The 12426-nt window shown below is 41.8% G+C and overlaps 1 protein-coding gene across 1 annotated transcript; it reads right to left on the bottom strand.

Moving 5' to 3' along the window:
* Positions 1-1013: 1013 nt before the first annotated feature.
* Positions 1014-5212, bottom strand: rpl5a (ribosomal protein L5a). Its single transcript, XM_050033556.1, has 8 exons — positions 5097-5212; positions 4668-4737; positions 4439-4554; positions 4224-4358; positions 3839-4041; positions 3257-3434; positions 1463-1551; positions 1014-1175 (listed from the first exon to the last, which is right to left on the bottom strand). Exons 1-8 carry the CDS (start codon positions 5097-5099, stop codon positions 1073-1075), a joined length of 897 nt encoding a protein of 298 aa, XP_049889513.1. The 5' UTR covers positions 5100-5212; the 3' UTR covers positions 1014-1072.
* Between the last annotated feature and the right edge of the window lie 7214 nt (positions 5213-12426).

Genomic DNA, 12426 nt, shown 5'->3' on the forward strand with positions numbered 1-12426 from the left:
GCATTTATATCATGTTGTCTGAAGTATCTGATGAGCAGAGGGCATTAAACTTTTGTGAGAAATGTGACAGCAGCATGGGGGGATTACTTAATACAGTAATTGTTTTACACATTCATAAGAAGTTTATTTTAGCTGGCAAGTGGAAGAACTACGTCTCGTCTGTAGAGCAATAAACTGTAATTAAATCAGTGAAGTCTGAACCCTGAGCGGGCTCTGTGGAAGTCTGCACGGGTTCCCTTGTGACTGGATGAATTATGGACTTGGACTGCTCTCAGCACTCGCAGACCTTCAGGGAACGCCCTCGCAAAGTTTGCAAGTCTGGACATTTGGATTCAGCATTTTATGTTCTCAGAAAAGTTTTTCCCAAAGGTTAGATGTTCATTTTTTGTTTCCCTGGGTTAATATGTTGAAATCACCCACCAACAGCCTGAAGCCTACTGGTGTTCCACTCCCTGAAACCTCTGCAATCACATTTATGGACAAGACAGTTTTTTGACTTTAGATATCTCTACAGTTGATCAACAGCTTTTTATCGTTCTAACTGTATTTGAAACGCCCATTTCTGTTGATTCTTTCACAATTTGGACTGCAAAGCTCGCCCTTACCCATCTCTTAAAATGTAAGTTTTTACCAAGAGAACACAGGACCCTAGGAACATACTTTTTTTTTTGCAAGGTGATTTTTTTTTTCATCTTGTGCACTCAAAATTTGAAAAAATAAATACATTTAAAATAATAATAAAATAAAAATATAGAATAAAATATAAATAAATATAATCAAAATAATAAAATCTGAATAAATAAATATCTTTCAGGACTTTAAGGGCTCGGTACTCCTCAACACTATGATCCGTTATCAGACTCTGAGTCATTTGGACTGAAGGCTGTCACTGTAAATATTGGTCATGGGTGTTATCTAAACAACTAAAAGCAAACACGGTCTTAACATTTGTTTTAAAAAAGTAAACACAACCACTCAACTCTTCAAAAAAGTATTTCCGGAGAGACAAAGGCTTGAGTTTGCAATAAATTTATTTGTCTGTGATGTGTGTAGTGTGTTTGCAGCAGAGCCCCTAACCGTCGCCTGCTTCTTGTTCTTGTGCTCGTAAGAAGCTGGCTTTTTTCTGGGCGACGCGGTCCTTCCTCTGTGCCAGAGATAACTTGGCGCGATTCCACCTGCCCGGAAAGAAACACAACAACAGCTCCATTAACATTCAGCACACCAGGGGGAAAACATTTGTCCGCTCAGCACTGGGAGTTTACCAGTAAAGCACTTTGATACTTAGACAGGAAGCTCGCTTTAAATACAGTTACTTTCCAAGAGTATCAATGACGTGACGTGGGTATTTTAAGAGTTACTTCTTCACAATTTAGCTCCAAGAACCAGGTAATTAACTCTCAGGTCTGTCTCATGTGTAACAGCATCACTGGCTTAGAGAAGGAACAAGTAATTAAGAACCCACCTCTTCTTCTTGATGTCTTTCGTGGGTTTCTTTTCGTGGACAGGGTTCGCTCTGATGGCGGCGTGTGCTTTTTTGTACATTTCTTCAACCTGAAAACAAAACGACACACACATTAATCCACCACGTCTTGAGCTTTTCACTCTGTGCCTGATGATTCGTCTTGCTTCTCTCAGCCCCGTCTTGAAAGGACAGTGAACATCAGCTAATGCAAATGAAGGACCAACTACATTTTGCTCAGCGTGCTTTGTAACATCATCAAGAAGCAGAGAAGAACCAGCAAACAGCAGTCAAATCAAAAGGCTCAGGCAAATGTGCACTAATGATGCAGCAGCAGTGGAGACATTAAGTTCGACCGCTGGCCTTCACAGTGGTTTTATGGACAGTGCATTGTGGGCTCACATATACAACCTATACTAATTGCTTTACTGATCGAGGTTTCAAAGTTAAAATAAACCCAATAACATATAATCTGATGTTTGATTCTACATAAATGTATAAATATTTCTGGCAAGGCTCCCTTACACTTGGTAATAAAAGCACTGTGATCGAGAAATGTATTTAACATCTAACAGTTTCTAAATAAGCGTGTGACTGCTCTCTGGTGGACAAATGATATATAGAGACAGTTTCTAAATCACCTCACACATAATTTAGACATTTCTGTACAGGAATCTGTTACTTATTGAGCAAACTATACACCAATATCAATATATCTGTGACATCAAAGATTGTGATCCGTTAGTCTATTTTGAGATGTCCTGACAACAAGTAACTCTGAACCAATCACGTGCCGGTGACGCGCATCTACTCAAGTGTAATGCATTCACTTGAATTGAAGAATTTAGCTTTTGTTTTTCCATATTAACAAGGTTATTATTTCAGGCCACATAAATATTTTATCTGACAGTGAATGCAATATGCTATTGTATGCATCAAACGCATTTTTCGTCAAAAACAAACTAACAAAAAAACAACAACATATTAATCCATAGCCCCTCTTTACACTGCCTGTTCAAGGTGGGAAAGTTACATTATTCTGCCTTACCAAAAGCTACGACTGCAGAAAGGGGGACAGAGTTGTGTCACCTTTCAGCCATCAGCTGAGATAGTAACAGGGCCGTATCAATGTCTGTAAAAGGGACAGCTGGCAGGACAGGACGGATTTGATGCTTTGAGGACGTGTCATGCGTGTGACCCGCCTTAATAAGCAGCTAGAACCAGTTAGCAGCTAACTCAAAGAGGAAGAACAGCAAACGAAAATATCCACAAATTGGGCAGACAGTAAGGTCCAGGTGCTCCTTACTCCGGAGCAGAGGATGAACTCAGCCGCCATATAACAGGGACTGTAAATGATTGTTGCTGCCATGTTAATGCCATTTTATTGTTCATACAGCACTGCAGACGCACATGTCAAACTAGAGGCCAACGCTCTGCTGCTACACATCAAAGCCGCCACGCCTCTTTTACATCGTCAATGCCAGCCTGCTATCTAAAGTCACACACTGGAGCAGCATAATGCCGGCATTGTTTGGTTGTGTGTGTAAAAAAAGAAAAGGCAAAGCAGGTGTAATGAAGGGTCTTTGTTCTGGGCCTGTCGCAGCATCGCTATGTCAAAAGGACTCATGATGGCTGTTTTGATTGATTATCACTGGACTCCCAGTGCAGCAGTGTTGTTTACAATACTGGCTTAAATGAATTCTATATAAAGCGAATCTGGACGACAAGGTTGCACGTCACTGCAGCCTCAAAGTGTCATGTGTTGTCTGCGTTTGTGGGTGAAGAGCTCCATCTTACTGTGTCTGCCGTGACTCCATTCTTGATAAAGCGAGAGAACTGTTTCTTGTAGGCCTCCTCATCCTCCTCCATCAGGTAAGACATGTAGTCGGCAACGTTCATGCCCATGATGTGTTTCCGATGCACGTCCGCGTTGAACTCTTTGCTCTCCGTGTCGTAACCGGGGAAACGTTTTAGACTAGAAACAAGGAACAGCAGAGATCAGATTAGGTTTAGTGATGTAGTCCGATGATTTAGCATTTACAAACACTTCAAGTCTCAACTGACAAAGTTTTTACACTTCTCAAAAATGTATTCTGTAAAAAGTCTGTCTCCGCCGCTGCAACACAGTGGCAGGTGTTTCTTTGGTTTGTCTCGCTTCTCTCAGCCCCGTCTTGAAAGGACAGTGAACATCAGCTAATGCAAATGAAGGACCAACTACATTTTGCTCAGCGTACTTTGTAACATCATCAAGAAGCAGAGAAGAACCAGTGACCACAAACTGGAACAGAAAATTTTCACTTGAAACCACACGCCACAAGCTGCAAGACAGCCTTAAAATAAAATGCTGCAGCGTGAACGCTACTCTCGTGTCATACTGACCTGTGAGGGATGGCCAGCCCTCCGTCGACTGCTCCCTTCAGCGCTCCGAACACCTTGTTCCCTGTGGTGGTTCTGGCCAAGCCTGCATCCAGGTAACAGGTGAAGGCACCCGGCTGTCCGTCAACGCTCTCCACGTTGAACTCATCTCCCGTCACCTCCACCTGGCCCTCGTACACCTGGTCCATGCCAAACTTGTGCAGCAGCTAAAAAAACAAGGGGAGGACAGTACAAAAGAGGATGTGAGAAAACACTTAACACAATGACCACACGCACTGATTCTGAAATATGATGCAACAAATTTGACCTACAAGACTGCTACGTCTGCACAAATCTCACTGTCTACTCATGTGCTGACATCTGCAACTTCCTGCGTGAGTGATCTTACCCGGCGAGCCAGCAGCAGCCCGGTGCAGTAGGCTGCAGCATAGTTGGTAAGGCCTACGGTGATGCCATATTTGGGCAGCTCGTGAGAGTACGCAGCACACACGATCTGGTCTCCTTCGATCTTTGCATAGGCAATCTGGAGGAGAAAACAGGGGCAGGGTTGAGTGAGGTTGTTTTCAATATGTGACAACAGGTGGCTCACTTTTAGTCACTTACCTGGCAGCAGATGTCTCTGTTGGAGAACCTGACGATCATGCGGTACTTTGGTGTGTTGTACTTGTTCTTGTCCTGCACGACCAGGCGCTTGCGGGCAAAGAAGTCAGTTTTTCCCTCTGTAGAGACACAAGAGTTAATGGTTACTGAAGCACTTATACATTTAAAAGGAGCATAGCTTTATGGTGAAAGCTCACAGCCAGGGATTTGAAGTTAGAGAATATTGTGTCACCTCTTCTTCTCCTGAATTTGACTTCATATCTCTTGAAGTAGGCCTTGTTCTTCACCACTTTGACAAAACCCTGAGAGAAAAAGCAGAGTCAAGATGTCACCATGTCAGCTATAAAGTGGCATAAAAACACACCATAAAAACATGTCAGCTGTTTTAAGCGTCACTGTGTTCACAATGTCACATAAAAGTACTTAAATAAGTTATTAAAAGTTTGGTGTGAGAGCTGTGTATGTAGGTCAGCTGAGGTTTCGTCAGCCATGGAGGCGCCACGCTGGAGCTCAACAGCTCACCGGCGGAGTGCGACCGAACAGCCGCAAACATCCGCCATCATCTCACCGTCAAACCGCCGGAAACACTTTTAAACCGTCAAACACATCTATACACAACCGGTGTGTCTGCTCTGGTTGTGTTTCTATTCATTTAACTCACCATTTTGGGGGGATTTAGCACCGCTTCCTCCCGGAATCAGATGTGTCTCTTGATAGCGGAAGGTTGACTTTGAGACTTCCGCTGCCGGACGTGTAGCAGCAAGCAGCGCCCCCTGCTGCTCCGGAGGGTGATACACATGAACCGACAGGGGGCAGCAGCGACACAGACACAGCCAGCAGAGGTTTACTCTTCTTCTGAAACACTGGTTCACAACATAAAACTTTATTCTCAGACAGTCTGACACTCTGTGATATTTTGTGAGTTCAGCTCTGTTGATGTCTCATCCATCTGTTGGGAAATCCAGCTAACGATGATGATTTGGGCTGGAAAGGTGCAAGTGATGAAATCTCTGACTGGGTGGATTTTAAATCCAGAGAGAGAAAGAGGTCACAATATTTGATATCTGAATCAGATTCTGAGAAAGATTTCTGTCTGAGCTGTCTGTCCACCTACGCACTGGAGTCCTGGACGTCATCTTATGTTTCTATCTTGCTTAAGATAGTGACTGGATTTCACAGTCCACTTGTTGAAACCTTGTATGTGTATTAATACAATCCTAAGTTATAAAGTCCGGTATAGAGTTTATAAAACCCTCAAGACTTAAAAATATGGACTCAAGCTCCTTTGACCTCTGTTAGTGTGGTTGTGTGTACTTGGATCCATATGTAGTGACATTGCTTCAGTAAAGATCCTCCTGGACAGGCATAATGATTTAGTATCAGTGCTCATGAATATTCATCTCTCACTTTATCCTGATGTTTGCAGGGGTCCAGGGCTGCACAGCTACAGCTCAAAAACGATATTAAAATCAAAATTTATCATAGATTTGGACATTTCAAAAGCATCATTGTTTTTTAACAGATAACTGGCTTCTTGAATTCAGTGGCGCCCCTAGAATTTTTTGTAGGGGTAGCCAGATGGGGCCACTGAAAATCGTAGGGTGTCACACCAAAACCAAAAGCCGTAACTGAATTTGAGGAATTTGATTAAGCTTTTGGAGTTCATGGGCTAGTTTAAAACTATGTCAACATGGAGAATAAAGGAATTACATACTGATAAGGTCATGAACTCTGGGTAGTGACCGAAAGAATGAGATCACGGATACAAGCAACCGAAATGAGTTTCCTCCGTGGGGTAGCAGGGCTCAGCCTTAGAGATAGGGTGAGGAGCTTGGACATCTGAAGGGAGCTCAGAGTAGAGCCGCTGCTCCTTTGCATCAAAAGGGGTCAGTTGAGGTGGTTCAGGCATCTGATCAGGATGCCTCCTGGGCAACTCCCATTGGAGGTGTTTGAGGCATGTCCCACTGGTAGGAGGCCCTGAGGCAGACCCAGGACACGCTGGAGGGATTACATATCTCATCTGGTCTCGGAACGCTTGGGGTCGCCCAGGAGGAGCTGGAAAGCGTTGCTGGGGAGAGGGACGTCTGTGGCGATTGCGTGGCCTGCTGCCCCCACAACCTGGCAACTTTATATATACTTTAACGTTACGAATTAGCTGATGTCCATCCATTTATTTCAGGCGCTTCTCCGAAGCCAGGTTGCTGGGGCAGCAACAGTTAACATTTTGAGGTACACAAAAATCCTGTTTTGATGTGTTATGTATCTGTACATGTTAGGTAATTTAATGTTCTTCAAATAGGCTGGTTGTCCTTTTCCTTAAAAAGACAAATGTACAGATTCATTTTAAAAGAGTACATTGGTTGTAAGGACCAAAACATGTACTAGGAACAAACCTTCTCAAGTGTAAAACAGACAACTCGCTCTCATTCGGAAGTCGTTAAATACTTCCGCTTGGTCACTGGTTTCATTGTCAGACAGTGATGAAAAAGAGCCATCCTTTCATGGCGGTATGTTTCACCGTCAGGCGGTGTCAGTTTGGACCGCCATTGGACAACAATGGGTCCAATCGGGCCCTCTGATGTACTTGTGAAAGCTAAGAAGTGTCAGGTTTTAGGGTAAAATTAAACAGTAAGTAGCTTTCTTCATGTAAAATGCTGCCTCAGAGGTTTTTCCACCACAACCAGAATACAGTTCTTTGAAAAAGCCATGCATACTTATTGCGGTCATATTTTAAAAATATTGAACATTGTGCAAACCATTGTTGATCAGCAGCTTCAGTACAAAAGAATCTGCATCAGACTTCTATCTACAAACAGTATTTATGGAGCCCTGTTGCTCACTGCCAAAGACTTAAGTTTGGTGTGGTGACGCCAGGATTACTACACAGGAGTGGAAATGTATAGAAAAATGCATATGTAATAACAATGAGTAGTTGACTGACTGGATGTGGAAAGACTGAGGCATACTGATGAAACTGTATTTATAGGATATTATGCAACGGTTTTACTGGTTGAGCCCACCTGCGATCGAATCGGACTGTATTTGGCCCATCAACTAAAAAGAGTTTGACACCCCTGACCTAGGATTCCCTATAGGACAGTGGAAGGGGTGGTGGATGGGTCCAGCAACACCGGACTTTTACCCAAGTGGAAGGGGTGGTGGATGGGTCCAGCAACACCGGACTTTTACTCAGGAGGCCGGTGTTCGTTTCTCATATGAATGTTGAGCCAAACTATGTTTTTTTCTGAACCTAACCACGTGAATTTGTTGCACAATTAAACAAACAAGGGGTGCCTGGTGGCCTGCGGCCCCTTGTTGCATGTCATCCCTTCTCTTAAATATGTTGTTAAATATGTGGTGTTGTACCAACGTTTTAAAAAATACTGTATGTATGTGAAGAGCAGAAACTGTACATTTCCTATGACAACAGAAGTATATATGAGTAACATGTAGACGTGAAAGTCCACTGACAAAGCGGTGATATGTGATGAGTTAGGAATGAGAATACAAGGTCAAAAATGAACCTTTAATGAACCCTCAACCTTTAAGCCAACATGGACAAGAAACCCTTACAGAAAAATAGAAATTTAAAAGATTTACATCTCTGTAACCAGAAGATATGAAGAGCAGCTATGGAATGAACCTCGTTTATTTGTGTATTTTATTATTTTTTATTTAACAGGTTATCCTGTATGAATGCAAAACTGTAGACAGTGTTGGGAAAGGTACTTCTGAAATGCAATAGGTTACACTATGGTGTGGCCCAAGGCAGTGTCCTGGGACATTTACTGTTTCCAATTTACATGTTGCCATTGGGATCCATCATCCTCCAGTTTGGTGTATGTTTCCACAGCTATGTTGATGACACACAGCGGTATGTGTCTGTACAGCCAGATGACCAGAATACTTTGTCTAATCTAACTGACTGTTTGTCAGCCGTCAATGAATAGATGAGCCAGAACTTACACAGATGAAGATACGACTGAGAGCCTCCTAGTTGGCCCAAAAAATCATCTGGTCACCTGGACACTCAGGCATGACCTCAAGTAAGAAACCTTGGTGTCATTTTTGATTGTGATCTCAATTTTAAAGCTCATTTTGATTAATTAACAACAACTATTATCATTTACGCAATATAGCTAAGGTACGACCTCTACTGAGCCAGCAAGATGCTGAGAAGCTTGTTCATGCTTCTGTTTCCAGTCGTCTTGACAACTCTAACACCCTATACACTGGCCTACCTGAAACTGCCATTACAAAACTACAGACCATTCAGAATGCTGCTGCCAGGGTTTTAACAAAAACTAAAAAGAGAGACCATATAACTCCTGTTTCACGTAACCTACACTGGCTCCCAGTATCTTTTAGAATTGATTTTAAAGTCCTTCTACTGGTTTTTAAGGCTCTTAATGGCATCACACCTCCACAGCTGCTCTTTTAACTGTCCCTAACTACAAAAACCTCTGTGGATGCTTCTTTGAACTAAAACGCCCAAAAATATGGAACACCCTGCATTTAAATATTAGACTGCTGGCTCAGTGGACGGTTTTAAACAATGACTCAAAACATATCTTTTTAATATAGCCTATAACTAGCAGTTATCTGTTTCAATATTTTTAATATGTATTTTTTAAAACAATTTGATAAATTAATTGATTGATTCATTAATTTATTCTTCTCATTCTCCTTGAATGAGTGTTGTATAATTGTATTATTTCATTTCTTTGCTGTTGGTCTCTGCCGCTGAATTGTAAAGCACTTTATGCTGCATTCTGTGCATGACAGGTGCTATATAAATACAGTTCATTCATTCATTCATTAATACACATTATTAGTTACCCTGTTAAAATGTAATAAGTAATGTAACTATTAAAATTCTTGCATTAAAGTAATGTAACCTATTACATTTGATTTTTTTTGACAAATATTTCAAACTGGATATTATAGCTGAAAAATGTGCAGAAATATGCAACGCCAAAAGAAGGCATTTCTGCTTTTCTGCATTTCGGCTATAGAATAATGACATCATCAGCGTTTAGACTGGTTCCCCATATCCCTCACTTTCACTGCACAGTTCTGCCAGCCACTGGGGAGCACAAAGGAAATGTGTCAGGCATTGCACAACCCAAATAGGAGGAGGACAGTGCTTTTGCTTTTCCCAGTAACTATTAGTAGCTTTTCCAAGTTAATGTTGAGCATCAGTGAAAGTTTTACTATATTCATGGCACAGCAACCAAAGTAACTGTGGAAACTGTGGTCGTGTCTACACTCTGAGTAAAATGGAAAGCGATGCAGTTGTCTTTGTGACAACAATAAAACCACCTGAAAACACTTTAACAACTTTTATAACTTTTATGATGAAACACCTTTTCCAGACTAGTGTTGAATTGGTGCAAGTCAGGTTAGGCATTTTGCTCAACATTGGCAGTAATGTCAAAGTGTATAAACAGAATAATCGGGTGGAAAGGTACAATATGACATGGTCAAACATTTCTGCACAATCTGGACAAGTGCCATGATATATGAGCCTAACTTATGCTGACGACACATCCCATCTGTGCTGACATTCAGCAGCTGTTAGTAAGAGTGACATGAGTAACAACAACAACAGTAAATTAAGATGACTCTCACACCATGGATCCACCTATTTCCAAACACCAGAGTAGTGTTGCCATAATCCACCTACTGAACTCTGCTGTGATTAATGAGCGGTGAGTGTCATCTGGCAGCGTCATTCAAAGGGCTCAGCATTACTCTCAAGGTACCGGTGCTTATGGATGGGGACAGGAATGTATCCACACCTCACAGATAAGAGTCCTGATATCAGGAACAGACGAAGAGAATTTCCAGAAACTCAACACCTGACGGCAGGAGGCACATGAAACAAAATCAAAGCAGAGCAACTGGATTTTCTGCCTCGTTCATCTGCACTGTGAAAAATGATTATATCCCATTATTTTCTCTGGTCTTCTTTCATTTTCTGTACTTTAATTGTAAAACACCTTGTAACTTTGTTCAGAAAAGTACTGTATAAATAAAGCTATTTTTATGTTAGGCTGCGAACAAGTATGAGCAAGTCCAGATTAAATTAAATAGCTGATGTTATTTCACTTCAAACAGTGGTTGAAGAAGAGATTGTAAAGTTGGGAATTTTGGGAAATATACGTTGGATGAGAAGACTGACACCACTCTCATGTCTGCAAGCTAAATATTAAGCTAAACCTAGGACATGATTAGCTTAGCGTAACATAAAGCCTGAAAACAGGAAAACAGCTCCACCACAGCACATCTAAAGCTCACTCATTAAAGGTCTAGTGTGTAGGTTTTAGCGGTGATGCAACCAATTGAAACTTCTCAAATGTGCCAAGCTTGTAGGATAATTTCAGTGGTAAATAGCCCTATCTAGAGCCAGTGTTTGGTTTGTCTGTTCTGGGCTACTGTAGAACAACATGGCAGACTCCCTGGAAGAGGACCCGCTCCACGTGTAAATATAAACAGCTCACTCTGAGGTGGCGAAAATACAACAATTCTTATTTTCAGGTGATTATAAACTAATGAAAATATATCTGTGAATACTGTATTCCATTTCTGCCAATAGATGCCTCTAAATCCTACACACTGGACCTCTAACACTTTTTATCTTGTTTAACTAATGAACTAAATGTTTAAGATGACAATTTGTGGTATTATATCAGACGGTTATGTGCTGGACAGGTAGGAAGCTAAACTATCTACTAACCACGAACCATTTGCTAGCTGTAGCTTCTTATTTGGGTACTGTTAGAGCCTAGATGTATAATAATAACTAGATAATGGGCCCCAAGATGGCGCCTATTCAGTCCAATGAGAATTGCTCACCTGGCACATACCAAGAATGTATTAAGAAACCTGGATAAAGCGTTAAAGGTTGGACCCAGTTCATTCCCATGAAAGTTGGTCAGTGCCACATGAGACCAAAAAAGATCTATTTCCACGGTATGAAATTGCCTGGATGATCGGTGGTGCTTCTGCATCATTGGGCCCATAGAGCAAGTGCAGTAGAGCCTTCCACAGGCCAAGCCGGCTACCTCCTGTTGAGTGCTCCCTTAACTTAAGTGGGGACAAAATGATTTAATGTTGCAGCTCTTGTAGACTTTCCAAATGTTCGCCGACTGAATGGTTTAAATCTTGATAGTAAAACGAGTCATTCTGCTCATATCTACTGATTTACAGACGTCTCTTTCCCAATGTAAGTCTATGGGAAAAAGTCTTTTTGGGCCCAGTGGCATCACATGATGGACTCAGGAGTTGTAATTCCACCATTCTCGGAACCCATCGGTTGTATTCGGCGTCTGACTTCCGGCAGACGGCGATACAGCCTCTGGGGGCAGACCCCGGATTTGTTGGCATTCTGGTTTGAGGAGGCGAATTTCCGATTCCGACTTCCATTTATATAGTAAGTATAGTAAATATGGTGAACCATTGCGATGTATTCAGAGTCTGCAGTGACGCCAATTATTTTCCTCCTCGTTAGTTCACCGCACGGAGCGTTTAACCTGGCAACAACTGCAGCCGGCTCAAACGTGATTGGTCAATATCACGCGGACTACAAACAGCCTACAACTGGAAACCAGGGCTCTTCCGCTCTTCTTCCGGAGGCAAGATCTCCGGGGTTTGCCTACAGACTCTACATTCACTGAATGTAGAGTCTGTATATAGAGACTATAATTCCACTGTTTGGCCACTACGAAAATTGGCATCAAAGCCCAGTGCACTTCTTACAGCTCACACGGTTCACCAACAAGATAACTGTCTTACGCTAAATACATTTTCAAAACAAATACAACATGCTAACGTTGTTAGCACAAGCCTATGGCATTTTACATTGTATAAATTAGCCTAATGACTAGCGGAGATTTCCTCTACCCATATGAATTTAAAATCCTACTGTTAACCTATAAAGCTCTAAATGGTCAAGCTCCATCATATCTTAGTGAGCTCATAGTGCCATA

Source organism: Epinephelus moara, chromosome 21, assembly GCF_006386435.1.
Source record: "Epinephelus moara isolate mb chromosome 21, YSFRI_EMoa_1.0, whole genome shotgun sequence".
Taxonomy (NCBI): Eukaryota; Metazoa; Chordata; class Actinopteri; order Perciformes; family Serranidae; genus Epinephelus; species Epinephelus moara.

Coding starts and splice junctions, on each gene's coding strand:
- rpl5a (XM_050033556.1), bottom strand. Junction 4,555..4,667: donor CAAATTCAGGAGAAGAAGAG/GTGACACAATAT, acceptor GTGTCTCTACAG/AGGGAAAAACTGACTTCTTT. Junction 1,176..1,462: donor AAAGACATCAAGAAGAAGAG/GTGGGTTCTTAA, acceptor CTTTCCGGGCAG/GTGGAATCGCGCCAAGTTAT.